This window comes from Columba livia, chromosome 3 (assembly GCF_036013475.1).
Source record: "Columba livia isolate bColLiv1 breed racing homer chromosome 3, bColLiv1.pat.W.v2, whole genome shotgun sequence".
Taxonomy (NCBI): domain Eukaryota; kingdom Metazoa; phylum Chordata; class Aves; order Columbiformes; family Columbidae; genus Columba; species Columba livia.
The window spans coordinates 113,032,431-113,056,781 of NC_088604.1; the positions used below are offsets into that span (position 1 = coordinate 113,032,431).

General features: G+C 48.4%; 1 protein-coding gene and 1 long non-coding RNA gene across 20 annotated transcripts in view; one reads left to right on the top strand and one right to left on the bottom strand.

The window, feature by feature from the left end:
- Positions 1-19,094, bottom strand: part of LOC110360822 (uncharacterized) — a 31,877-nt gene extending 12,783 nt beyond the window's left edge. For 3 of the 9 annotated variants that reach the window (XR_010471910.1, XR_010471909.1, XR_010471907.1), the window contains exons 1-2: positions 18,674-19,093; positions 2,940-18,491 (exon numbers count right to left, since the gene is read on the bottom strand). This is a non-coding gene — a long non-coding RNA (uncharacterized LOC110360822). The other 6 variants (XR_010471908.1, XR_010471905.1, XR_010471904.1 and 3 more) reach the window with 5 other exon arrangements.
- A 476-nt stretch (positions 19,095-19,570) lies between these two features.
- MEIS1 (Meis homeobox 1) overlaps positions 19,571-24,351 on the top strand; it is a 109,763-nt gene continuing 104,982 nt past the window's right edge. The window contains exons 1-3 of one of the 11 annotated variants that reach the window (XM_065059835.1): positions 19,571-20,564; positions 22,208-22,434; positions 24,009-24,150. In XM_065059835.1, coding sequence (XP_064915907.1) covers positions 20,553-20,564; positions 22,208-22,434; positions 24,009-24,150 — 381 coding nt within the window. In that variant the 5' untranslated portion in view covers positions 19,571-20,552. Of the gene's footprint in view, positions 20,565-21,567; positions 21,827-22,207; positions 22,435-24,008; positions 24,151-24,351 lie in introns of those variants that run through there. The other 10 variants (XM_065059832.1, XM_065059830.1, XM_065059826.1 and 7 more) reach the window with 10 other exon arrangements.

The following is a 24,351-nucleotide window of genomic DNA, read 5'->3' on the forward strand; positions in this document are numbered from 1 at the left end:
GCAGGGGTCAGGACCGTGTTTTTCTGCAAAATCTGAAGTGTATGTGTGAAGACTTTGAGGATCAAATTATTGCCTTCTACTGTGCAATTAGTTTTGGTGACCATCTTCAAAGTGCTGCCAACTTCTGGGTATTTGCAAAAGCATCTGCTTGTGTGAAGCATAGCTTCCAAATAATATAGCAAAGCAGAAATGACTCTGTGTAGAAGTGTTACTCCCTGCCCTTGGGCAGCCAACCCATCTGTAAGTTCAATCCATGTACAAAACGCATGGGTCCAAACTTTGTAGGGAAAGCTGTTGCTTCAAAAGCTGCAGTGTGACCAGCACCCATCGGCTTCGATGTGGGTTCTCAAGACATTTGGCAAATATTTAAAAGTAGTTAAAAAATTATTGTGGGTCTAGTTATTGCTGTGAAACTTCCAGATGGCTCTAGATATTATTAGTTTAAGGGATTTGTTGAAGGAGTATCTAGCCGTGTTTTCTGCGGCTTCCAAACTGGAAAACTAGGAGGGCTGATAAGAATAGGAACATTTATTTGTAAAAATGCAGAAATAATGATGTTTATTTCTCCTTTTTAATAGATTCATTCTTGTTTGTTCTAAGAGAATATACATAGTAATAACAACAAACAGGTAGAATAAGTTGCAGTGTTACAGAAAAGCATGTCTGGCCATCAGAAAGAACAAGGCATAGCTTAATACGTGCTTCTGTTGAGATATACAGGAATTGCATCATCCTGTGTAACAGAATGTATCCAAATGCAGAGATAGGGCCAGAAAACCCATAGGTTTCTGCCAAGAGAGTTTCTGCCTGAGTATCTTTTTGGCAAGGAAAAAATTCGTCTCACTCTTCAAGTCCTGGAACAAATTGAGGGGTTGGTCTCTAACAGTAATTTTTCTAATGGGGAAATGACCTCAAACCGCCTCAAGAGACTTGGCAGAGAAGGGTCGAGAGGATGCAGACGAAAAGGAGGAGTCATTGAGCAGGACCAGAGGCTCCCTCCTCCAATGTCATTTTGGAATGAAAGCTGTAGGAGTGAAGGGAGCAGTTTCAACATTTAAAAAAAAAAAAAAAAAAAGGCAAACAAAAAAACGCCAAACACACAAAAACGTGTTTTCCACTTTCAGCCCATGGCCTTGCGGAATTTGTAGAACCTGCTGCTGCAAGGTCTGCTATACCTGGCTCTGTATCCTTGCCATGCCCCAGCAGAGCCATGTGTATCTTTGAGCTTTAAGCAGAAGATACTGGTCCATGTAAGCCTCTTTTTGCATCTACAGTTTGGCTACAGCTCTATTTATTATCTGTGAAGAGCATGATCCAAGCCTTGCTCCAGACAAGTGCCACACCATGCTTTTAGGTCCCAGTGTTGGTAGGACAGAGGTTTTCTACACAAAGGTAAACATTACATGGGGGCTGATTTCTAGTGTATTAAGCAGGATAAGCCTACATCAGAAGAAGAGAAGATTCAGAGAAGGACCTGGGAGTCCTGGTTGACAACAGGTTGACCATGAGCCAGTAATGTGCCCTTGTGGCCAATCCTGGGGTGCATTAGGAAAAGCGTGACCAGCAGGTCAAGGGAGGTTTATCCACCATTCTACTCTGCCCTGGGGAGGCTGCATCTGGAGTTCTGTGTCCAGTTCTGGGCTCCCCAATTTAAGAAGAACAAGGAATTACTGCAAGGAGTCCAGCAGAGAGCTACAAAGGTGATGAGGGGTCTGGAGCATCTTTCTTATGAGGAAAGGCTGAGAGAGCTGGGTCTGTTCAACCTAGAGAACAAAAGGCTGAGAGGGGATCTTATTAATGTTTAGAAATACCTCAAAGGTGAGTGTCAAGAACATGGGACCAGACTCTTCAGTGGTGGTCAATGACAGGATGAGGGGCAACAGGCAGAGACTGAAACACAGAAGATGGCATCTGAATATGGGAAACTTCTTCACTTTGAGGTGCCAGAGCCCTGTAACAGGCCGCCCAGAGAGGCTGTGGAGTCTCCTTCTCTGGAGACATTCAAACCCACCTGGACATAGATCCTCTGCCATCTGGTCTGGCTGAATCAGCTTCAGCAGGTTAGTTGGACTGGCTGATCTCCAGAGGTCCCTTACAACCCCAACCATTCTTTGATTCTGTGATCAGTCCTTACCATATCCTTACTGGCTATAGCAAGGTAGCATGAGGAGGAAGATCTATTGTTTCTCTTGTTTAGTTACCAGTAGTATCATCTGCAATGCTTGCGTCCTTTCAAAGTGGAAGTCACCCTTCATTTTGTGCATTAACTGTACTAATTTTATTAAAACCTTTTTTTTTTTTCCACAAAGAGATCATCCTTCACTTAAAGTTGTTCAGACTTGAGGGTTGGGGATGGTGGTGGGCAAGGCATGGGGTGTCACAGCTCCTTCTTGCAGAGAGGTGAGACGAGGCATTCAGAGAGCTGAGGACTGGGTTTCCACAGGCTGCACAGCCCTGCTGCTCACTTGGGGGTCTGGATTTGTCCCCATACACTGTTTTTGGTAGACCACCAGCCCCATCAGGTCATGGTACCCCTGTTCTGGGGCTAAGGAGCCTCATGAAGCATCAGCCTCCTGCACAGGGTAGTTTAGCATGCTGGAAAAGTTTGCCTGCTGGTATAATTGCCTAAATGAACTGAATTTGTTAAAAGACCAACCAGTCTCAGCACTGGTATACTCAGCAGAGGCTCTTTGGGTTAGCTAAGAGATTAAGTGGTGAAACATGGAACTAAACAACCCATTTATTAAAGAAGGAGGCAAGTTGAGAGGAAGAAGAAGGCAGGAATGGCTCCAAAGAGGAAGACTTGAAACCTGGCAGTTTGTTGGCTGAGTTGTAGAGCACAAGGTGATACCGGGCCAGGTGGGTATAAAGCAAAGGTTGCGGTATCAGGATCAGACTGAGCTTCCATGGAGGAGGGACATTTGTGGAGCCTGACTCACCTCTGCTTCACCACTTTGTGCTGCCAGTTTGGCCTTTGCAAAGGAGACACGAGAAGTGCTGCTCCACACCGTTGTCTAATACACTACAGGAGGCTGAGTTCATCCAGCAGCTGTCTGCAGCGTCAGCGAGAATTTGCCTGGTATAAAGAAATGACATGACAGAACAAGTATTCCCCAGGAGAGGGGAAAAAAGTACACGTCAAAATGGTAGTGGAGGGGTCACTACTGATGCACTATGTGACAACTGCAAGGGCAAGGACTGTATTTGGGAGCAGCCATCATGCCTGCAGAAGCATCTCTCATCCTTTAAAAATAACTATTGGAACAAGTAAGCGCACTTTAATTAGAAACTACATTAATTACTACTGGCAGCAGCTTTTTGCCTGAAAAGCATCAAATTCTTTGCATTTTGGATAGAAAATATTTACCGGCAAATCCATGTTTTTCATATCCATGGCTTGTGCTGCTGATTTGGAAGCTGGCAGAAAAGAACATTATCTTTCATTTTGGATGCTGTTTGAGGGTACAGGCAGCTTTAGGTAGTCACAGGGGGTGAAAAATGTTGTGTCTAGACTGCCAGCTCAGATGCCAAGCTGCTGTCCAATGCAGTGAAAAGTATGAAGATGTGTCATGTCTTCTGCAACTTTTCATGCCTGGAAATGCCAGCAGGACCCTGGCAGACCAAGCCAACATGAAGGGGTCAGCGAGACATAATGAAACATCCATGAAGCATCCCAGCATTATACAGACATTTGCACAGGTTTGCAGGGCAGCCAGGTACTCCATATCTCATGTTATGTTAGCTGTTTATAAATTATTCCCTAAGTTTTATCACACATGCATATTCATTTTTAATGCTTAAATACACATTAAGAATAATTTTCACTGAAGGATGATCCCTCATTCCATCTGGAGCAAAGCTAAGGAAATGATACATGCAAATTTGAGCAGGGGTTGGTACCATTAATCCCTGGCTTGTCTTCCTGGAGGGAACTCACCAGCCCAAGGTCTGTCAGAGCTTGCAGCCTGGCTGGGAGCCGAAAAACCCTGGATGAAACCCTACCTGTGTGCCAGAGGTCCTTCTCTCTCTAAACTTGCCGCTCCCACACCCAGAGGAAAGCGCTTGTGTTCTCCCGCTTTCCCACAAAGACTAAATCTTTCGGTCACCTCCCACACAAGCCAAGGGAAAGGATGGAGCAAAAATGCATTTTAATGAGCATTTGAATAATCATCAGGAAGAGTACTTTTCACTGACATAGCATCTTTTGTTCGAGCAATTTATAAACATCCATTAAGCCTGACAACATCCCTGAAGGGTAATTCTTTTTTTCCACTCTTGGGAAGCGGAGAGCTGGGATTTGCTGGAGGATAGGGCAGGAAACGCGTGGCGGGGCTGGAAACGGGAACCCCTCGTGCGGGATTTCCTCTCCCCCCTCCATAGGGTTTCCTCTCGGCTCGCTAATCGCTAAGAGAGATCTTGATGACCAGATGCTCATAGATAATGTAGCTCAAATATTGCTTCCGTTCTGCAAATTACATGCTGGCTTGGTTCAAAGGCCAAATCCTATTCTGCCATCAGCCGATGGCGGGGATCCCATCGAGCATCGCTGGAAGGGGCACCAAGCTGCAAGAGCTTGAAAAACAAACCTAAATGCTTGAAAACTTTTGCAGCCGGACACATTTGCAGAGCTGTATTGTTTAGAGCATTTTCTTTCACTGGAGAAAACCTGCAGGGCTTTAAATAAGACTGTTTCTAAAGGCACATCCAGGTGCTTTATCCAAAACCACTGGCAAGGCATTTCCCTACCAGACAGCGCACACGTTCCAAGGGGCAGTGACAATATTTCTTCTCTGACATCACCAGTTAAAAGGATTTATTTTCAGTAAAATAGAGTATTTCAGTTGTGTGATGGGCAAAAAAAAAAAAGTACTATATAATTAAAAGCGAGATTAGACAGAAAAATTAGATGTTAGGCAGATAATTAGGGAACTATTATAATTAGAATGTGCTTTTAAATCCCCTAGTAGCTTCTATTATGAAAGGGATGTCCTCTGATTAACTAATATTTCCTTTAAGTAGATATTTTTCCTCTTCCTTTTGGACAGGAAAGCTTGAGTTGAATGACTTCACCTTAAAAAAATCACAGTCTACTGAGGCCCAAGTTCTCCTTGTGGCAAGGCAGTTTTGCTCAGGAAAAAAAGACGTATATTTGGGGTGGAAAGTGGCAGGGAAGATTTTACCAGTGAGCTTATTAAATCACTTCTCTCCTCTATTAAATACAGTCTTATTTATATACAGTATTTAGTATTCTTTGTATTCAGCCTTTAAGAGAAATTATTGCGGTTAGAGCAGCACTAGCCTTAGATTAAATTTTTATTCATGCAGGTTTTATACAAACGAAACTGCTGCATATTTCTATGTGAAGTAGAAAGCCGTGATGGTTTTGAAAGGACGGGGAGCTTCGGCAAGAGCTGTCTGACAGCTGCTGTTAATGAACACGAACCAACAAGCCTATCGGAAGTTGCTTGTCTCTCCCCGGCTCTCCGTCAGGGAGTAGGAAAGGACAGACAGCGGTCCTACCACTTACAGCCCCATAAATCAGAGCAGATCCTGCTGAAATTGCTACATTTATGAGTTAAAACTGGGGGAAGTGAGAGAATAAGCTGTCCCGTTCCCCTCACCTGAGCGTTTGCCAGGTGCTGGTTTGCGGGGAGACGCTGCCAGGAAGTGTCACGGACAGATAAGGAAAAGTGGAAGAGGGAAAGAACTTGATAAAAATGCAACCTCCCTCCCTTATTTTTGTTATATTAAGCCTAAATTTTTAGTAATGGAGAGAGAAGTGAGTGCGAAAGTTGAGTTTGAATGCAGTGGCCAAATGTTGCCTCTTATTTGTAAAAGTAGGAGGGGAAGGCAGCAGAGGAGAGAGCCAAACTTCCAGGCCACTGAAAGCACTGATGCATGTTTGCATACTACTGTCATCAGACACACAAGTCTCCTGTTCTTTCACCTAGAAAAACGAAAAGCAGATGGATAATTGCTTTATGCAAAGTCAAGAACCTTGGCATCCATCTGCAGATATAAAAGATGACTTAGTTAAAAAAACATTTGTTGTACATCTGATTCCAGCTTACTGGACATATTGTTGAGAGAAATGCTCAGAAAAACACTTCCAAGTAGCCAAATGGTCACGAAAAGGATGAAAATAACCTCAAATATAGTACACAAGTCCTAGAGAAAGAGCCAAGGAAGAGGCAGCCTACGTGAGCTTGGAGACCCCTGAGCCTGACATGGGTTTTGCTGCAAGAGCACCAAGAAAGACTGAAATAAGTGTTTCCAGTGTGGCGAGTGATGCCAAGGAAAGGGTGTTGCAACTTCTGGAGGGGAAAGGGGGAAGCATCTCTTAGGGTTCTCTTTGGGAACTGTGGACATGAAGATCATCTCAGGTGGCTCCAGAAGCCCCAGAGATCACCAGTGCACCAGTGCTGCAGGAGTAAGCTCTCAGCACTGCACCACCACATCTGCCCGGACCACCTGCTCAGCAACCAGGGAGAACCAGCAACAACAAAATGCCAGTGATGGGAGAAGCAGACAAGACATCACCAACTGCCGGTGAGACTGAAGGAGGGACCCATGGGCAAAGGTCCCATCCAAAGATGGGACAGAGGAGACAGAGGCAGCCTGGCTCAGTGCATAGTCTGGTTATGCAGAGGAGCAGCAGCTCCCGCAGCCTGGCAGGGCACCAAGTCAGCCTTTCACTGGCAGATTTCGAAATGTCGTTCATCTGTCAGCAGTAGCACACCCCTGACACCGGTCTCTTGGGAAAAGAGACCGGCACCCTTCATGCTACAACCTCCTTTCAGGTAGTTGTAGACAGTGATAAGGTCTCCCCTCAGCCTCCTTTTCTCCAGGCTGAACAGCTCCAGTTTCCTCAGCTGCTCCTCATCACACTTGTTCTCCAGACCCCTCACCAGCTTTGTTGCCCTTCTAAAAATTACAAAAGAGCCAGATCCTCTGCCGTATTTTTTGGTCCTTTTCCATGGATCTGAGAGACTGGTGGGTACCAGCCCCTTGCCAGGGGCCAAAAGGACCAGGCATTAGTGGATCTAACAGCAAAGCCTCCCAACAAAACCATCCAGGATCATGTTGCTGAGCCCTAACGATAACTGTGCAGACTCCGAAAGGAGAAATATCCAGCTGAACTGCAGAGATGCTGATGACAGCGTGAGCCAGGGTCATCTGACATCTCCAGGCTTCCTGGGCTGGACTCTGCCATCCAAGTCAGGAGAGAACTGCCTGGACCAAAGGAAGTGAAGGGAATTCAGTGACTCAAAGCCATGGCCTCCTGCCCTGTATTTGCAGGATGGGCGGCACAGAGTAACATGAACTGGTTTCCCCTAATCCATTGAAAAATCTGGGCTTCTCACTCCCTCAGAAAAGAGCCATTGGCCTAATGATACCTTCCAGCTCTGCGGTGCCACTCAGCCAAGATACTGAAGCACTTTAGATGTCTTAATTCATCCTCTCAGCAAATAGCCGAGCCTCTGCACAACAAAGTGCTCGTGGTAACAGTACAACACAATGGGGAAAATATAGTATAGAAAAATATGATGGTTTTATGTCTTATACTGCAAACACATAAAACCAATTAGGGTTTGGAGAGTATTTTTTTAAAAGCAAAGATAATGATTGGCAAGGCAGAGAAAATAAATATTATACCCCTGAGAGGGGTAGGGACATATTATTTTTCCCGTTTTACAGAAGAGAAGTGCCAGATCAAAATTACTTTCCCAAGATCACACAGGGTGATCCTGCCACCCTTTCTATTGAGTAGTTCTTACTCAAGGGTTTGTCTGTCTTCGTGCCCAGAGATCTCCGTGTTTCAGAGACTCTAGCGGCCACTATCCAGCAGTGTGAATTTATGACATATTAGCTACTCTGTATTTATTCCCCACATAAATATCTTTTCAAAGTAAGGTATCTCACCCAAAGGTACTTTCGGAAGTGTAAGGCCAGTGGTAATGCTGCTCAAAGAATTAACACTGTCCCACATAATTAGTGGTAATTAGCACTGGTCAGGACAGGAGTTAATGCACGTTGGTGGATGTAAATTCTGCCTTTGCATCCCCATGCTAACATGAAACCAGCCTGGGAATAAGATCCCACTGCACACAAAAGGGAAGGGACCAGGTTGGTTATCTGCTGCCTTGTGATGCTTGAGCTCAAATTCTCTCTATTCCAGACCTTTCTTCCCATTGTGAAAACCTGGACCCTCTTTTTGGCAAAGTGACAGTTGTGTCAGTAATCCCACAGGTATTTGATAACCCATCATTTCTGTGGGTCTAGCAGCGGAAGTGGAAAAACCTGGGCATCAAAAGTGGAGGCGCCAGCAATACAACCAAACACCTTCAGGGAGTGTTTCATAGCTTCCCACTACGGGCTTAACTGTTTGTGGCAGTAAAACTGAATTAGAGGCTCAACAGCAAAGAAGGAAACTGGTGAAAAGGAGAAAATATTGAAACAAATTCAGGCTATTCCTCTCCTGTGGGTGAGAAGTTGGTGTGCGATGGGTGGCTTTGCATAGGGAGGAGGGTGCGTGCTTGGGCACAGCTGGTGCGAGTGTGAGAGTGCCAGCGCACATCTGGAGCATGCATGGGTTCAGGATGCTGGAGCAAACTACTTGGGAAATGGGTGGGAAGCGAAGAACTGAGCACATAGAGAAGGTACTTCTGCAACGCTTCAAATACATTTTTTTTCAAACTGTGTTTTCTACAACTTGCCTGAGGTCAGACCTGCCCTCCCTGTGGTAAGGCTTGAAGTTTTAAAGAAAAGATGGATTATACAAAGTCGCCTGGCTGCAAACACCCTTCAACTTCCTTCCTTCCTTTGAAGAGGATTTGCCAAAATGTAGCCCTCAATACTTGAAATACTTGAAAGGGGAAAACTTCGTAAAGTGGATGGTAATCTTTTGGGCTGAAACCCCTCATTTTTACTCCTAGACAATTGCTCTGCTTATTGAGTTCAGGAAAACAACTTAGCAAACACAAGTAGAGTCTCACAATACAATCACAAAGAAAAATGAACTTTTCTAACACAGAGACCAACCGCTTCAGCTCATAGGAACAGCAATTGAAAGCCAGGTTTTACTGGGGTTTGAAAGACGTGCAGGCTGAATCGCCATCGGTGCTGGGATTGAGTCCGATTTCCAGCATCACTGAGATCCATCTGCTTCTACCATCTTCACCCAGACCCACTGGAGCTGAACACCATTTGTAGTCAGGGCCCAGATGGTCTCTAGAAACAAACCTTTTCCGAGCAGGAAAGTGATCTGAAGTGTAATTTTAAATTAACTTTTTAAAATATTGAGGTAGAACCCTGTATGGACACTGTTTTAAGCTGATCTTACATTGATTTTGCTTAATTGATGATGAGGGATTTATTTGAGCTAAACAAGCAGAAACTGCTCATAAATTGAAATTAAAGGTTTTTTTTCTTCTGGGCTTTGCCTCTTCTTAGCTAGTTTAAGGACTTGACTGAAGTTAAAGCTGGGATATTTTTATGTCGGCTAGTTTTGGCTAGAAACCTGTGGGTCTGTTTGTGCCGGCCCGTCAGGCGCTTGTAAATGGATTTCATTTTGATCAAAGCAAGTGGAGGCAATGTGACTCTCAGCCTGCTGGAGAGGGACCCCCGAGGTGACGTCAGCCGAGGGAAGAGTCACCAAGTGCAGCCAATGTCTCACAAAAAAACTTCAAAGCGGCATCCGTAGGCAACCTTGGCTAGGAGCAGGGAACTGATCCAAGGGAAAACATGAGGCAGGAAGGTTTGGCTTCCTAACCAGAATCTATATTAAGAGACAGGCAGGTAAGAAGAGCTTTAGAAAAAGCACTGGAAAGTAGAAAGAGGGAATGGAATAAACTACACACCCAGAGGAACAAGTGGCTCTGTGGCAGAGTTTTCATAGGAGGTGTCTTAGTCTAAACACTATGGTTTTGGATACACTTAGGAGGTAAAGTCCCTCTGAGATTTAGTGGCTGTTTGTGATGGTCTCATTGTGTGTTTGGAGGAACACACAAACACACCGGGCAGTGAAGAAGCCGTCAAAGCAGTTGGAAACCCAGGAGCCACACTCAGTGGGGACAAAGCACAGCAGCAGGACAGCACAGGAAGGCTCAAAAAGGGATGTGTGTCAAGCCACGTTTTATATCTTTGATGTCCACACCATTGTTTTTTGAGCATGGCTTTGGGAGGAGTGGTCTGAGTCAAGAAAGCAAGAGATCCTTTCAGGTGGTCCCTCATGGAGGAGCATGGCCCAACACCCCAACAGCCTGAAGAAGAAATGAAGGGGTTGTCTGCCTCTCAACCTGCCTTCTGTGAGGACATCTAATGAAGAGTGCTGCCAATAGATCTCAGCCTGCATGAGGCTAAGTGACATCTCAGTAAGGAAATATTCAGGATTAACTGCAGCTCTTCTGGAAAACCATGAAACAAACCATGAAAACCATGAAACACATGCAACTGTCATAAAACCTTCCAGTTTGGAGACACACAGAAAGAGAAAGCATGTTGTTGAATAGAGTTTGTCATGCAAGCAGGAATGTATGGATGGTGGAGGATGTGGCATTTCTAGGTACAGAAACCCTGGACAGAAAGTCACCAGCCACCTCAGTTCAGCCAGGCAAAGATTTTTAAAGCAGAATTTTAACTTCGTAGCACGGATGGTGGAGCTTCCCCCCTACTTATAGACCAAACATGTGCTTCTAATACAGAAACTACAGCAGAAGCTAGAGTTACTGCAAGACCGAGTGTACTAATGAATCAAATTGTCTCTACAGGACTTCAAAGGCTTTGGGAAGAAGCAAGAATAACTAGAAATGTAACACTAATGGCAAGGACAACGTGGCTGATGAAACCCGGTGAGGGTCTCTTCGTCAACAGAGAGGCGTAGAGTGTATGAAAAAGGCTGTGATGCTGTACAGCAAAGGAGAAGGAGCTGCTGCAGTCTCAAGTTTGGCTAAAATAAAAACGAGGCAGAATCCGCTTGGGTGAAAAATGGGGTGAGCAGTATAGTAATAAAATTCAAAAAGAGGACCGAAGTAAGAAGCATTTCAAACAGTAGCAAGGACAGGAAAATAATAGAAAGGGTTACAAATGATCAGCAATGCAGACGGCTATAATAAACTATAATAAACTTCAACTTGGAAACATAAAAGAAGAAATATGATCTAGCATGATATGGGGAAAATAATTTAAAGCAAGATATTCTGTGGAGGGAGAGTTCTGTGCAAGGTCCAGAGTTGCTATTTATGCGTTAATGAAGAGTAGGGTGGGAACAGCTTGTCTTCCAGCATAGGCCAAAGAGTCAGAGTATCTCACCTCTGTTCCTCACACTATCACGTAGTTTCTTGGTTGAGTCCCTTGAAAACCTTCTGTGCCTCAAGTACTCTGGCCATAGAGTGAGGATTTCCCATCTCACACACATGCTTGTGAGATGTTCGGCTGCTCCAGTGATGCTTGTGACGCTATGAGCTGACATACATCATTTGGGTGAGTGGTCCTGTTTCAGGGACTGCACTCAAGCAAGTTCCAATTAAAAGGGATGGTAGAAACGGAGAGGAGGACTGAAGCGACAGCTGTGCTAGTGCACCTCTGTGGTTCACTTTTGTCTGACATTACTCCATTCTGCTCCTGTTTGCATCCAGAGAGGCATAAAAGCAGTGTTTTGAGGGAATAAGAGGGGTGAGGCAAAGGATTCAGTGTCCCCAAAATCCCCTGGGGACCACTTGGGTGGGTAGAGCTGGCTGACATGCTTTTGTTGGCTCCACAATGGAGAGGTTAAAAGCTAATTTGTTTGTGCCTACGTGCACTGCGATGCATAGCTACCTTCAGAAAGGTACAGCCCTTTTCAAAAGGTGACTTAGGCATTTAATCCCTGTGACTTTTGATGAGACTTGGGCTGGTAGGGAACTCCTGAAGTATGGCATAGTGCCCATGTTTGCTAAAGATGGTTTACATCTCTGACAGGAATTAGGTGCCAGATTTTGCGTGGACTGTGGTAACTGTAGTGTAGGAGAAGGAGCAAAATATTTTTGGAAATTTGAAGTGACAGGTTTTACTTTGGGATGGTCCCCCTCAGAGCATGCTGAGAGCTCTCTTAGACAAAATATAGAGTATTTGATTGATATAAAATCAACTAAATGTAATGAAATAATGTTGCAGTTGAGGAGAGCTGTGCTGATTGCTCTACGAGATGTTTCTCTGGTTCCATGTAAGAAATACTCCCTTTCCAGAGTCTTGGGAGTTTGAGTGCCTATCTGATTCCTTGTCTTGTTCCCACAACAAGTTGAGGGTAAAAGCATGAGAGCATTTTCTTTAAAGTGCAATTGCAGCTTCTCAAGCAAAGCTCAGTGGGGTAAGCTTGAAGAAAATGCTCTCTTGATGCATCTTGATGGGTTCTTCTCACTGGAGTTGCCCTTTGACAACTGCAGATCCCTGCAAGATCTTTCCATGAACCCTTTAAATAAGCCATAGAAAGTGACCGTTAGCGTCACGTCATGGTGCACGATTCTCCGAATCCCCAGGCCCTTCGAGCTTCCCATCTGGGACCTGTGAGGGTCTGCATGTCTCGCCAGCCCCTCACCGCAGATCCGCAAGGCTGATGGGGAGCAGCCGGGGGGTCGAGCCAGGATGCGGGGCTGCCCCCAGCGGGGCTGGGGGGCTGCGGAGGAGGCGATGCTGCTGCTGCCATGTGGGAGGCCCAGGGCTCGGGAGGCAGCTCCTGGGGCTGGGGCCCCTCCAAGGGGACGCTCGCTCTGCTCGGAGGAAAGTGCAGCTTTCACCGCCTCCCTCCCTGATCCCCCCCTCCTTCTCTTCTTCACTTTTTTCTTTCCTCCCTGCCTCCTGCTTCTCACAGCTGCTGCCTTGGGGAGCTGGCCTTGGGGCGGGAGGAGGCCACCTTCCCCTGCGAGGCTCAAGGGCGAGGGGCAGCTGCCTCTTCTCCAGCCCGCGAGTGAGGAGGATAAAGAGGGGATGTTGGGGGGTTGGTTGGGGGCAGTGCAGGCAGAGGATGAGCACTCGTGTTCTTTGAGGCAAAGCCCAGCTCTGTGGTTTGGGGCTGACGTGGCTTGCGTGGCACTGCTGTGAGTGGGGAGGCGTAGGGAGAGGGGGGACGCCACGTTTGAGTGCTTCTCCTCCAAGGGAGGTTTTAAAAATGGTTAACGAGGAAGGTTTTTTTTTTCCCTAAGTTGTCCTTAGAGCAGTCCTTCATGTGCACACACAAATACCCATGTACGCTTTTCTCACAACCATCATACCTGGCCAAAAATTATCCAAGACAGCTCAGAAATAGAGAGACACTTCCACGCACTCACCTCTAAGACCCCAAGTGAATGACAGCCATCCATCCCGGTTGTCACAGATGCTACTGCAGGTCTCCTCTGCTTGCCTGCACTCACACACACCAAGTAGGATTCAAACCGCTTAGAGATGAGCCACTTGTGCCCTCAGTTAAGGTGCTCTTGCTCCTTCGTTTTCAAGCATTTATTAAAATGCTTGAAAACGAAGGAGCAGGAGCAACTTAAAGCTCTTTTCTAACCCCCCCTTTTTTTTTTTCCCTTGCCGGGAGAATTGTTTGCGGGTGGAAAAGAGAGATGTTTAAATAGCTCTGCAGATCCATTTAATAAAGTCAATATGCAATTATGCAGAAGTCTGTGATAATGCACCCACAGACGCAGATAGCGGCGGGTTGTGCTGTCCTGGGGGGAGCTGGGGAAACTGTGGGCAGCTGGTAACTCTCGGAGAGGGGAGGTTGCGGGGACCTTGACGTGCTCCCCTCTCTCCCCGGCCCCTTGCACACCCAGGAACGGGTCGGACCCGGTGCCGGGGGGTATGACGGGCTGGGCGGCCCCTGGGGGTCTACGGGTCCCGGGAGTGCCCGGTGCCGAACGCCCTTTCCGGAGCCGCCCCGAGTACTGCCTGACCCGCACCGGCGGGCACACAGCTTTGAGCCTTCCTTTCCTTCTCTCCTTTTCTTTTTCTTTTCCTTTCCTTTTCTTTTACTTTCTTTTTTTTCTTTCTTTCTTTCCTTTTTTTCCCTCCTTTCCTTTCCTTTCCTTTCCTTTCCTTTCCTTTCCTTTCCTTTCCTTTCCTTTCCTTTCCTTTCCTTTCCTTTCCTTTCCTTTCCTTTCCTTTCCTTTTTTCTTTCCTTTCCTTCTTTCTTTCCTTTCCCTTGTTTTATTTTATAAAACCGTGGATGGTTTATACCCAGATTTACCTAGATGATATCGTTTGCCGTAACCCACCTCCGCGGCTTGGAGGGCAAGGCGAAGCCCTCAGAGAGCCCCCGAGTTTACCTCCGATCACACCGTGCTTAACAACCCCAGATCCCCGCTCCAATTAATGCCTATCCTCTGCAATCGGCATCAGAAGCAAGCCCGAAATAGTTCTGTAATGGGCTCATTAGCTAAGCTGAATACGGGGTAGGGTAATAGAAAGGGAGCAATATTGAAAATTAGTTTGGAGGAAAGCATCAAATGGAAAGGCTCTGACAAAACTCCGTTTTCCTCTAGTTCAGCCGAGGTACTGTCAGATACCGATATTGAATTCCCTGTGGCTTGAAATTGGCGTTTTATTTTGTTACTCGCTAATTTGCTTCTCGTACTATGTTGCAAGTGCTTTCAGACTTATTTAAAAGGGTAAAGATACTTTGTTCAACTTTTTAGAAGAGGACCGGTCAACTTTTTATACCAGGGGCACGGGATCATTTCAGTTCTGCTTTATGTACTCTGAGGAAAGTATCCGTAATCCCTTGCTGATAAAAAATCGAGCAGGTTGTTGTTTTCCTTCAAAGACAGCAATTGTACCCGCAGAGAGACACTCGGAGCCCAACAGAAGTGGGGAAAGTCTCCAGCAAAAAAGGTATCGAATATTTTAGGCTAATGTCACCCTCTGTTGAATTCTGGCAAGTGGCTCTGAAGGAAGAGAGCTGTCGGAGCTGGTCTGCTACAAGTGGCAGAAGGGTTTGCTTATACCCTCATTTAACATATTATTTAAAACACTATTGTTCAACTAGGCGGTTGTCTCCGGCTTTTAGGCTACATGCGTGCATGTGTGTGGATGGAGAAGAGGCGCTTAGAGATCTTTGCTTTAAAAAACTCCTTTGAGCTCACGTAGACTAGTAGATTTTTATCTCCATGGACAGTCGGCTGCTGACAGTCTCTGTAAATACGACAGAGGCTTTGCATTTCACAGCCCCTCTGCGCCTCTCGCCTCGCAAAATCAAGAGTTTGGGTGTTGTTTGTTTTGGGTTTTTTTAACAAAAACAACAACAAAACAACAACCTTTTAATTTTGCATCCCTCCTTGAACTCTGTTTTTGGAGGAGAGTGAAGAGCCAAACGGGCAGGGAGAGGGGAATCACCCAGTTTGGCTGTGTCTGCCTGGGAGCATCCGCCGCTGGGAATTTAAAAGAGCAACGTGCGGGCTTCGTCTAAACCGAGACTAAACGTTGTGCTGGCGTAACCCCCCGCTGCTGTTGCCACACCGAGCAGCGACTGCCATCGAGGCATCAAATTCGATTGCCTTTGCTGCCGTCCGAGAGCATCCTCGGGGCTGGGAGCTCCCTCTGCCCCACGGCTGCAGCCGGAGAACTTTTTAAACCATTCCCAAATATTTACCCCTTTATTTTTCGATTTTTTCCCCCCTCTCTTCCTACGTATTTAGCTAATATCCAGCTGATTTTCACTGGTAAACTCAAACCATCTTTTACCCCCCCGGAATGCAGCCGATGGCTTCGCTCCTTGCAGTCAATAAAATCCCGAGCTCTTAAAATTGGAGTTTTATACCATATTATGGGTGTAACCGAAGGAAATAATAATTGCGTCTACGGCTTTTCTGGCTGAGGTCGCTTTTCTCCTTCTTCTGTTAAGAAACTGGGCACCTCCGGCGCCTCCAAATTGCCGAAAATCCTACTTTTTCTTCCCGCAGAAAGTTAGGAGGCATTTCTGGCTGTAGTTTCCCCATCGCCCAGTAGACGGCACAACAGCTCAATCCTTCAAAACCGTCGGACAGCTTTTTCTTTTTTTTTTTTTTTCTTTAATTAAGCAGCCAGAGTTTTGTCCAGCAATTTGTTGATATTATTATTATTGCATTCAACGAGAATCACAGTAATATCAGTAGCAAAGGAAGAGAGCTTGGCATCGGCAGGGAGTAAAGAAATGCGGTGGAAAGTTGGGCTAAACACAGGTATTGCAAACACTGGAGCGGGGCAGCGTTTCCAAATTAATACAAATGAACTTGTGGCGCCTAGATCGTGTGAGGAAAAAAACCAAAACAAAACAAACCACCCAATACTATCGTGCTGCCGGGCTGTGAGGCTATTCTGGGGATTTTAGGCTGGAATTGTCTAATCGTAGTGTGAAATAGGAAGGAGCTGCCGGGCAGGGACTCGGGTCGGCTCTGCTCTGCCTCGCCTGAGCAACCCCGAGGTGCCACCGCGGGGTAAACCTGGCAGCCGCCGCAACTTTTGTCCCTGAATAGTTCCTTTTGTGTCTGTGCCTTCCCTCCTCTCCGCCGGAGAAGTCGAAGTGACAAAAATCCCGACCAGCAACTCATTTCCCAGTTATTATTATTATTATTATTATTATTATTATTATTATTATTATTATTATTATTATTATTATTATTATTATTATTATTTATAGCGGTGTTTAGAAAGTTTTAAGACAACTGTAAATTTTATTCAGATCATTTTATGAAGCCCTCCATTTAATTAACAAAAGACCCCCATAACTTCTGCGAAGGTCAGGGCCGGCGGTGGGGCGGGAGCGAGCAGCCCCCCACACACACATCCCGGGCCGCCGGGGCCGGCATCGCCCGTCCCGGTGTCCCGACGGCATCCCGGGCCCGGGCGGGTTTCCCGGAGCTGCCGGAGGAGCGCAGTCTGACCTCGGGCTGACTCCCCAGCCCGACCAGCCGCTCTTTTGTTTTTCTGAATCGGGAGCTAGTAAACAACCCCCGAAACTCCAGGCGCTGCGCCTCATCTGCTCTCTGAAATCCCTTGCAGTTAACCCCCTTTTATTAGCACTTCCCCCCTCCCCCCCTGCTAGGGTCTGCCCTTTAATAGATCTTTAAACAGGTTGGTTGCTTTTTTTTCTTTTTCCCCATCTCTCTTTCAACCGTTTCATCAGGCTCTGACTTTTCGGGTATCTCCGCACGTATCGCTTCCCCCCCCCCCTTATCTGAAGCATTCCTGGATTATCTCTCAGCCGCCTTTCAAACGCTTTCTTCTGCGGTTTCTTGTTTGTTTGGCTCTTCTGGTTGTTCCTATTTCAGTTTTCAAATTTCAATATTAATGGTGAAAGAGCACACTTGGATGCTAATTTCCTCTCCCCTCACCACAAATCCCTGCTAGGAAGGCGGCAGGGAAGCCAGCTAGAAAACATTGGATTGTTCCTAGGTATGACTAATTCTTTCCTTAAGCTGGGAAATTCAGCCTGATTAAAAGCCTCATTTATTATCCGATAAGCAAATGGACCCAGATTCCACTTCGCGGAGGAGGCTCCCTTGCTCCCCAGGCGCCTTTTTTTTGCCTCAGCTCGGTGGACCCCTCCGCGAAAGGCCCGGTTTAAGGGGGGGGGGGGGGGGGCGGGGGGGCAGCGGGGGTAGCGCCGGGGCCGCGCAGTAGCGCGCAATGCACCGCGCTGCGCAGCGAGGCCGCTGCCCGGCCCGGGCGCCCACCAAACCCCCTCGCTCTTCGCTTTTTAGTATTCCCCCCAATCCCTGTTCTCCTCCCCTCTCCTTTTCCACAGGGCGATGGGCAAGTGTCAATAGATTCCTGCAAGACAGCAAGTTTTAGGGGGAAAATAAATAATTTTTTAAAAAAGAGCCACCTTGCCTAAAAAGGCAGCGGGGCGAGATGCTGCGCGGGTCGGTGCTGCCGCGCAGCCCATCCGCCTGGGCAGGAGTTTATCGAAATAGCGCGGAACTGTCCGGCTACTTTTCCCCTTTTAATAGATGATTAATTGCTGCCCGGATTACACTGGCCTTTTTTTTTTTTTTTATGGCCGGTATATTGCAAGCGGAGAGGCGCGCAGCGCAATTTCTCGCAGCAAGCCCTAAGAGTAATAACTGTTTGCTAATTGTAAAATTCTTATCCAGAATGAGGTTTAGACAAACAATTTGTACGACTGTAATTACATTGTAAAAGTGTTTTAGGCTGGGTTGTGCTGAATTAATCTTATAAAGGCCTGGTGGAGACACTTAAAAGGGGTTTTTTAAGGTTTTTTTTTTTTCTTAATTTTGTAGGAGGGGAAGGAAAAGGGATGAGGAGAGGAGGAGATTGCATTTCTGGGAGCTAAGCTGCAACCTCCCCCTGCAAGAGACCTGTGAGATGGGGAATCGTTACCGAGCGCCGTTCCCCGGGTAAATAAAAAGAGATCAACCCCACGCCCGTGTCTCGGCTCCCACCAGGGACGCGTGGGGTGGGTGGAGGGGGTAGTGTATTAAAATGGGTCTTACCTGAACGGTCTTTATTTCCCTCGCCGGGATAAAAGGCCGGTCCTAGGGGAAAGGGGTGGGAGGGGGGGATAGAAACGGGTTTCCCTGAAGTTTGAGACGTGGCGGCGGGGACTGAGCCACTGCCCGCCACCCTCGGCAGCGGAGCAGCTTCCCCCTGACACGGGGGTTTTACCGGAGTATCCCCCCCCCCCCCCGCCACTCTCCCCCCGCCCCACGCAGCTCACTCGGGGACCGCTGCACCGGGCTGCGTGATGGGGCCGGGGCAGCTCTCCCCGCCAGCGCCCGCTCGGAGCTCCACGCAGCCCAGTCCGCAGGTACAAGGGACACGGAGCGCTCTTCGTTCCCCGACCGGCGGGGCCCGCGGGGAAAGGATGGCTGTGCTTTTGGACGGGGGCACCGGCAGCGCCGGGGGGGTGGCCGCTCGCCGCGCAACGCAACATAGCCGCGGAGCTCGGAGCGGGGGGGCCGAAAGGAGGGCGCCGGGTGGCCAGGGGCAGCGGGGCCGGTACCGCGGGTCGCCCCGGCGTTCCCCCCACCCCCCGGCGTCGCGCCGGTCCGAGCCCCGCTTCCCGCTCGGACCAATGGGGGCGCGGCGCGGGGCGGCGCGGCGCTGATTGGTCGGCGGCGGCGCGGCAGCGGCGGCCGGGGGCCGGGTGAGCTCACTCGGCCGGCGGCCGCGGGGGGAGCCGCCGTGGTTGGGGGGGGGGGGGAGGCGGGCGGCGGCGCGGCCCCGGGGCGCTGCGCGGGCGCGGAGCGGGGCGGCGGCGCCGCCAGACAAAGGGGATGGTCGCGCCCCCACACCCACCCGTGAGGGGGGGCGGGTGAACACACAGTCCGGAGTGGAGGGTGCAGAAGGCAGGGCCGGGAGGGGGCGTTCTATCCAACCGCCCTCACCCTGCGGGGGCGGGAGCGCGGGCGGCTGCGCGGGGGCGGGCGGCGGCGCCCCCCCCTGCGCCGGTGTCGGAGTTGCTGCCGCCCAGCGCATTGTGTAAGACGCGACCTGTTATGGCCACCACTACTTCCGGGTTCCCGCAGTCTGCTCCAGCCCGGCGCTGCGCTGCGCTCGCCGCGGCGGTGGCGGCGGCGGCGGACGCCCGGCAGCGCGCGGCCCGCGGCGGCAGCGCCGCGCCCCCCCCCCCCGCTTCCTCCTCCTCCTCCTCCTCTTCCTCCTCCTCCTCCTCCTCCCCGCTGCCCTTCCTCCCCACGCCCGCCCCGCACGGCGCGGCGCTCCGCCCGGCACCCGCGTCCGCGCCCGGCCCGCCTCCGGCTCCGCCAGCCTCGCCCGGCGGCCGCGCAGGGGCAGAGCGAGCCGGCGCCGGCGAGGAATTAGGAGCGATCCGAGGAGGAGCGAAAAAACCCCCCATCATCATCATCATCATCATAATAACCATAATAAAGGGAGAGCCGGCGCGTTAGCGAGCCTTTTTAATTTTTAATTTTTCCCTCTCCTCTTCCTCCTTCTCCTCCTCCCTCAAATTTTTTTTTTAATTTTTCTTTTTTTTTTTCCTTTTTTTCTTTTTTATTTTTTTTTGGGAGGGGGGTGAGCGCGCTCAAAAATTAACATTTGAGGTGTCCTGCGCGGTGGGAGCGCACGCAGCGGATCATCATCAGTCATTCACCACCTTGACAACCTCGCCTGTGATTGACAGCCGGAGTGGCAAAAAGCCATGAGACTTGGTAGTTGGGTTTGAGGGGCACTTTAAAAAAAAAAAAAAAAAAGAAAAAGAAAAAAAAAAACCTGATTTGGGGAAAGGATATTTGCTTTCGCCCCGCTGCTGTCTTGGAAACCAGAGGGGGAGAGTAAGAGAGAGACAGGGAGAGAGGAAAGAAAGAAAAAAAGAAGGAAGGAAGGAGGGAGAGTTGAATTTTTTTTTCCTTTTATTTTTTTTTTCCTCCCTTTTTTTAATGCTGAGTTACCGTATCGCTTCGCTGAGATCCAGCAAGCCGAAGATTTTACTCGATTGCTTTCATTGCTGGCGACGCTAAGGGATTTTTGCATTTTTTGGGGGGGTAAGGGGGGGGGAACTTCGCGTTTCTTTCTTTTCACACTGGCCTTAAAGAGGATATATTAGAAGTTGAAGTAGAAAGGGAGCAAGCAGGCCGATGGCGCAAAGGGTACGTATTAAAAAAAAAATGGATTTCAAATGTGAAATAATATTGAAACGTGGCTTACAGAGACGCTGCAAAAAAGTTTCTTTCTTTCTTTTTTTTTTCTTTTTCTTTTTTTTTCTTCCCCCTCCTCTTTGGAGTAGGGGCACAAAGCGGTGTCCTGGAGCGGGAGGGTTTGTCAGTTGTACTTGTAGACTTAAATCTGTATATATTGATATTTTCTTGATTCTTTTACTCCCCATCCCGGATCTCTCACAGAAAAGGCAAGCTTTCTATACATTAATGACATGCAGGCATGTAAGTGAATATGTCCGAGCCGCTGTTATTTGTTGGTTTTGTAGCTCTAGTCCTACCAATGTCGTTTTTAAAGTCACTAGTGCTTGAAATATTTGAATGTGTGCATGTCTTTGAGCGTTTTGCTGTGTTAGTGATGATATACCGCCTCACTTTCGGAAGATAACTTCTAGCTGGAAGTAAGCACAACTTTTTTTCCTTCTCCTTTCCCTCCCCCCCTTTTTTAATATTCAGTCACAAAAGGTGCAGTGCAATATGGGGGGGGAGGGAAGAAAAATAAAAAAGCTCATTTTTAAAATAAAGCCCCTTTAATTTGAATTAGAGGTTAGTAGTGTGCACTGCCATGTGTATTGTTGTTTCTATTTTGGATGCGATATCCTTTTTTTTCTTCCAACTACCTCCTAAATTGAAGTTCTGTGGAAAGGAAATAAAATATCTGCCGGAGTCGGGCGAGCAGGAATTTGGGGAAGGGGAAGAGCCCTGGAAATAAGTTTTCTTGCCTAATTTGCCTGCCGCCCCTCCGAGTGCTGGTTGGGAAAGAAAGTTCCTCTGCTGACAACTTGCCTTTTACTCTTTCGCTCCAAGCAAGTGTCAGGGATCTTTAAAAGTGTTTATTCACACCTTCGCTTTTAATAGATGAGAAGTGGCCGTTTCCCCCGCTGCCAGGGAACAGCGTTAGCTTTTGCTCCTTAATCTTTAACAAAGAAAACCTTTTTTTTTTTTTTTTTTTTTTTTTCAAAAGGCATTCCCAAAATCCCGAGAGCCCGGGCAAACGTTTCCAGCCTTTCGGCTTTAAAAGTGCATTTGCGTGCAATTGCTGGAAACCCCAAAAATCGCGCTTTCTATTTTTTTTTTCGCTGCTGAACTTTTTGCATCCTCGCTGGGTTAGTTACCTGACTTCTTATCAGCGGGAAAACTTTAGCGGAGAGAGACTTGGGCTTCGTGAACCGCTTCTATTCACAGGAAGGTTTGGGGTGAAGATTTTTAAATTTTATTTTATTTTCCTTTATTTTTATTGGGGGGAGGGGGGGTTTAATTGTTATGATTACTTCTCCGCCCCGGACTCGGAGGATTTCGGGTCGTGCGGGCAGCCGGGGCCGGAGCAACCCAAACAACCTCAACCCCGCTGCTCCCCGACCCGGGGCCGCCGGCTGCTCAGCGGCCGCACGGAGCGAGGGGTGCGGGGGGGATAGAACCGGCTGCGCGGAGCCCGGCGGGGAAAGAGGCTTCTCCCCCGGGGCAGGCGGGCGGCGGGGGGGGACACACGGGAGCGGGGTTGCTGCTGGGGACGCCGCTCCCTCCCTCCTCACCCCCCAACCCCCCCGACGCCTCTCTGCTTTCTCTCTGCCCCGCAGTACGACGAGCTGCCCCACTACGGCGGCATGGAGGGGGTGGGCATCCCCACCACCATGTACGGGGACCCCCACGGCGCCCGCCCCATGCAGCCCGTCCACCACCTCAACCACGGGCCGCCGCTCCACTCGCACCAGTACCCCCACGCCGCCCACGCCAACGCCATGGCCCCCGCCATGGGCGCCTCCGTCAACGACGCCCTCAAGAGAGATAAAGATGCCATCTACGGGTAGGTTGCCGCGTAAAAGGCTCCGCGCCCACTCAGCCTTCGCGGGATGGAGCGCGGAAGGTGATGTGGGCGTGCGGGTGTTGCGGGCCGGGCTGTCCCTTGTGCGAGATGGGGAAGAAGGGTTGGGGAGCGCTGCGCGGAAAAGGGTCGTGTTCTTAATTTTTTACTGTCGTTATTATTTTTTAAAGGGGGGAGAAAGAGGGTTGGGGTCCACCTGGCGCGGCGGGGGCTCTGGGAAATGGGAGCCGGAGCTTGCTGGAGGGGCGGCAGGCATCACCGTGGGGAGAAGGAGGAGGAAGAGGAGGAAAAGTAAATATTCCCAGGGCGCAACCTGCGCCGGCTGGTAAATCTCTGCACGGAGTTTGGGAGCAGGGAAGAGTTGGAGCGCTTCGCCCAACTTTCTGCCTTGTTTGTCTCTCCTTGTGCTACGAAGGAGAAAACTCGAGAGCTGCTTCTCACGACTCTCTTCATTTTCTTTTTAATTCTAATTTTTTAAAAACTTTTTATCCGACAGCACTGAATGCTTCTCAATGAAGCAACTTGCAAAGCAGTTTCTAGGCCGTTGCGATGGGAGCTGATGGGATATGTTTGGCGGCAGATGCTTTTAAAATGAATCTGCCTGTCTTGAGTTTGAAGGGAAGTTCAAGAGCCTTTTAAAATCGCTTCCCAAACAGTGAGAAGGGAGAGAAAAAAAAAAAAAGAATTTTAAAAATCACGTTTCTTTATCGGTTTCTCAGAAATCTGTAGAGTTGGTTAAAACTCAGCAGTGCACGGTACCCTCCCCCCCCTTTATTTTTTAAAAAAAGTATGAAAATTTAACTCCCTGTTATAAATATACATATTATGTGTGTGTGTGCCCACGCTTATTTATTTATTTAAATTATTAAACGGCCGAGGGAGCCAGATGCACACGCAGCCTTTCTCCCAGGGAGGCTTTTAAAGCCGGGAGAGCCCAAAAGCACCTGGTTCCCTGCGCGGGTCGGGGCTGCGGAGCTCCGGGGGGCCGAAGGGGCAGCCCGGCTGGGCAGCGCCGGCCGCTGGGTTGGCTTGTTTGGGAAGCCGGTGGGTTTGGGGGCTTTTTATTTTTTAATTTGGATGGGGATTGTTCTTTTTTTGTGTGTGTGTGTTTTGTTGTTGTGGGCTTTTTTTTTCCCTTCGCAAGTCCTCCAGCAGAAAATGGGAATTAAAAGCGCGAAAGGCACCGTCCAGAGATTTTAATTTTTTATCATTATTGCTTTTTTTTTTTTTTTTTTTTTCTCAAGACAAGGAAAGTTAATTCAAAATGGCTGCTGGAACCGGCTTGGGTTTTATTCTTAGCCTGTCCTAAGGTTGTTATTAACAATATCTGGCGCCCAGATCACGCCGCAAGGCCGGGGCGATGCGGGGCTGCCGGCGGCGGGAAGGGGCCGGGAGGCGGCGGGGGAGCCGGAGCCCAGCGCGGTGGGTGCCCTGCTCCCCACGCATGCTGCTGTGGGACTAACGACTGGTGTGTTTGGGGTTTTGTTTCGTTACATATATATATATTATTTCCCCCCTCCCCCCTGTGTGTGTGTGACTATTGTATTTTCTTTCAGACACCCCCTGTTCCCTCTTTTAGCACTGATTTTTGAGAAATGTGAACTAGCTACATGCACACCCAGGGAGCCCGGGGTAGCGGGAGGCGATGTTTGCTCCTCTGAGTCTTTCAATGAAGACATAGCAGTGTTCGCCAAACAGGTCAGCAAAACCGGGTTGAAACAGTAAAAGAAAAGAAAAAAAAAAAAAAAAAAGAAAGGAAAAAAGAGTCGTAACGAGAAAAACAAGTCTCTGTTGAGATAAAGATGCGCGTTTCCCCCTCCCCCCTCTCTTACTGCAAGAGAAAGAAAAAAAAAAAGAACCCAAAACACTCAACCAAAACAAAATAATCGGGAAATCTCG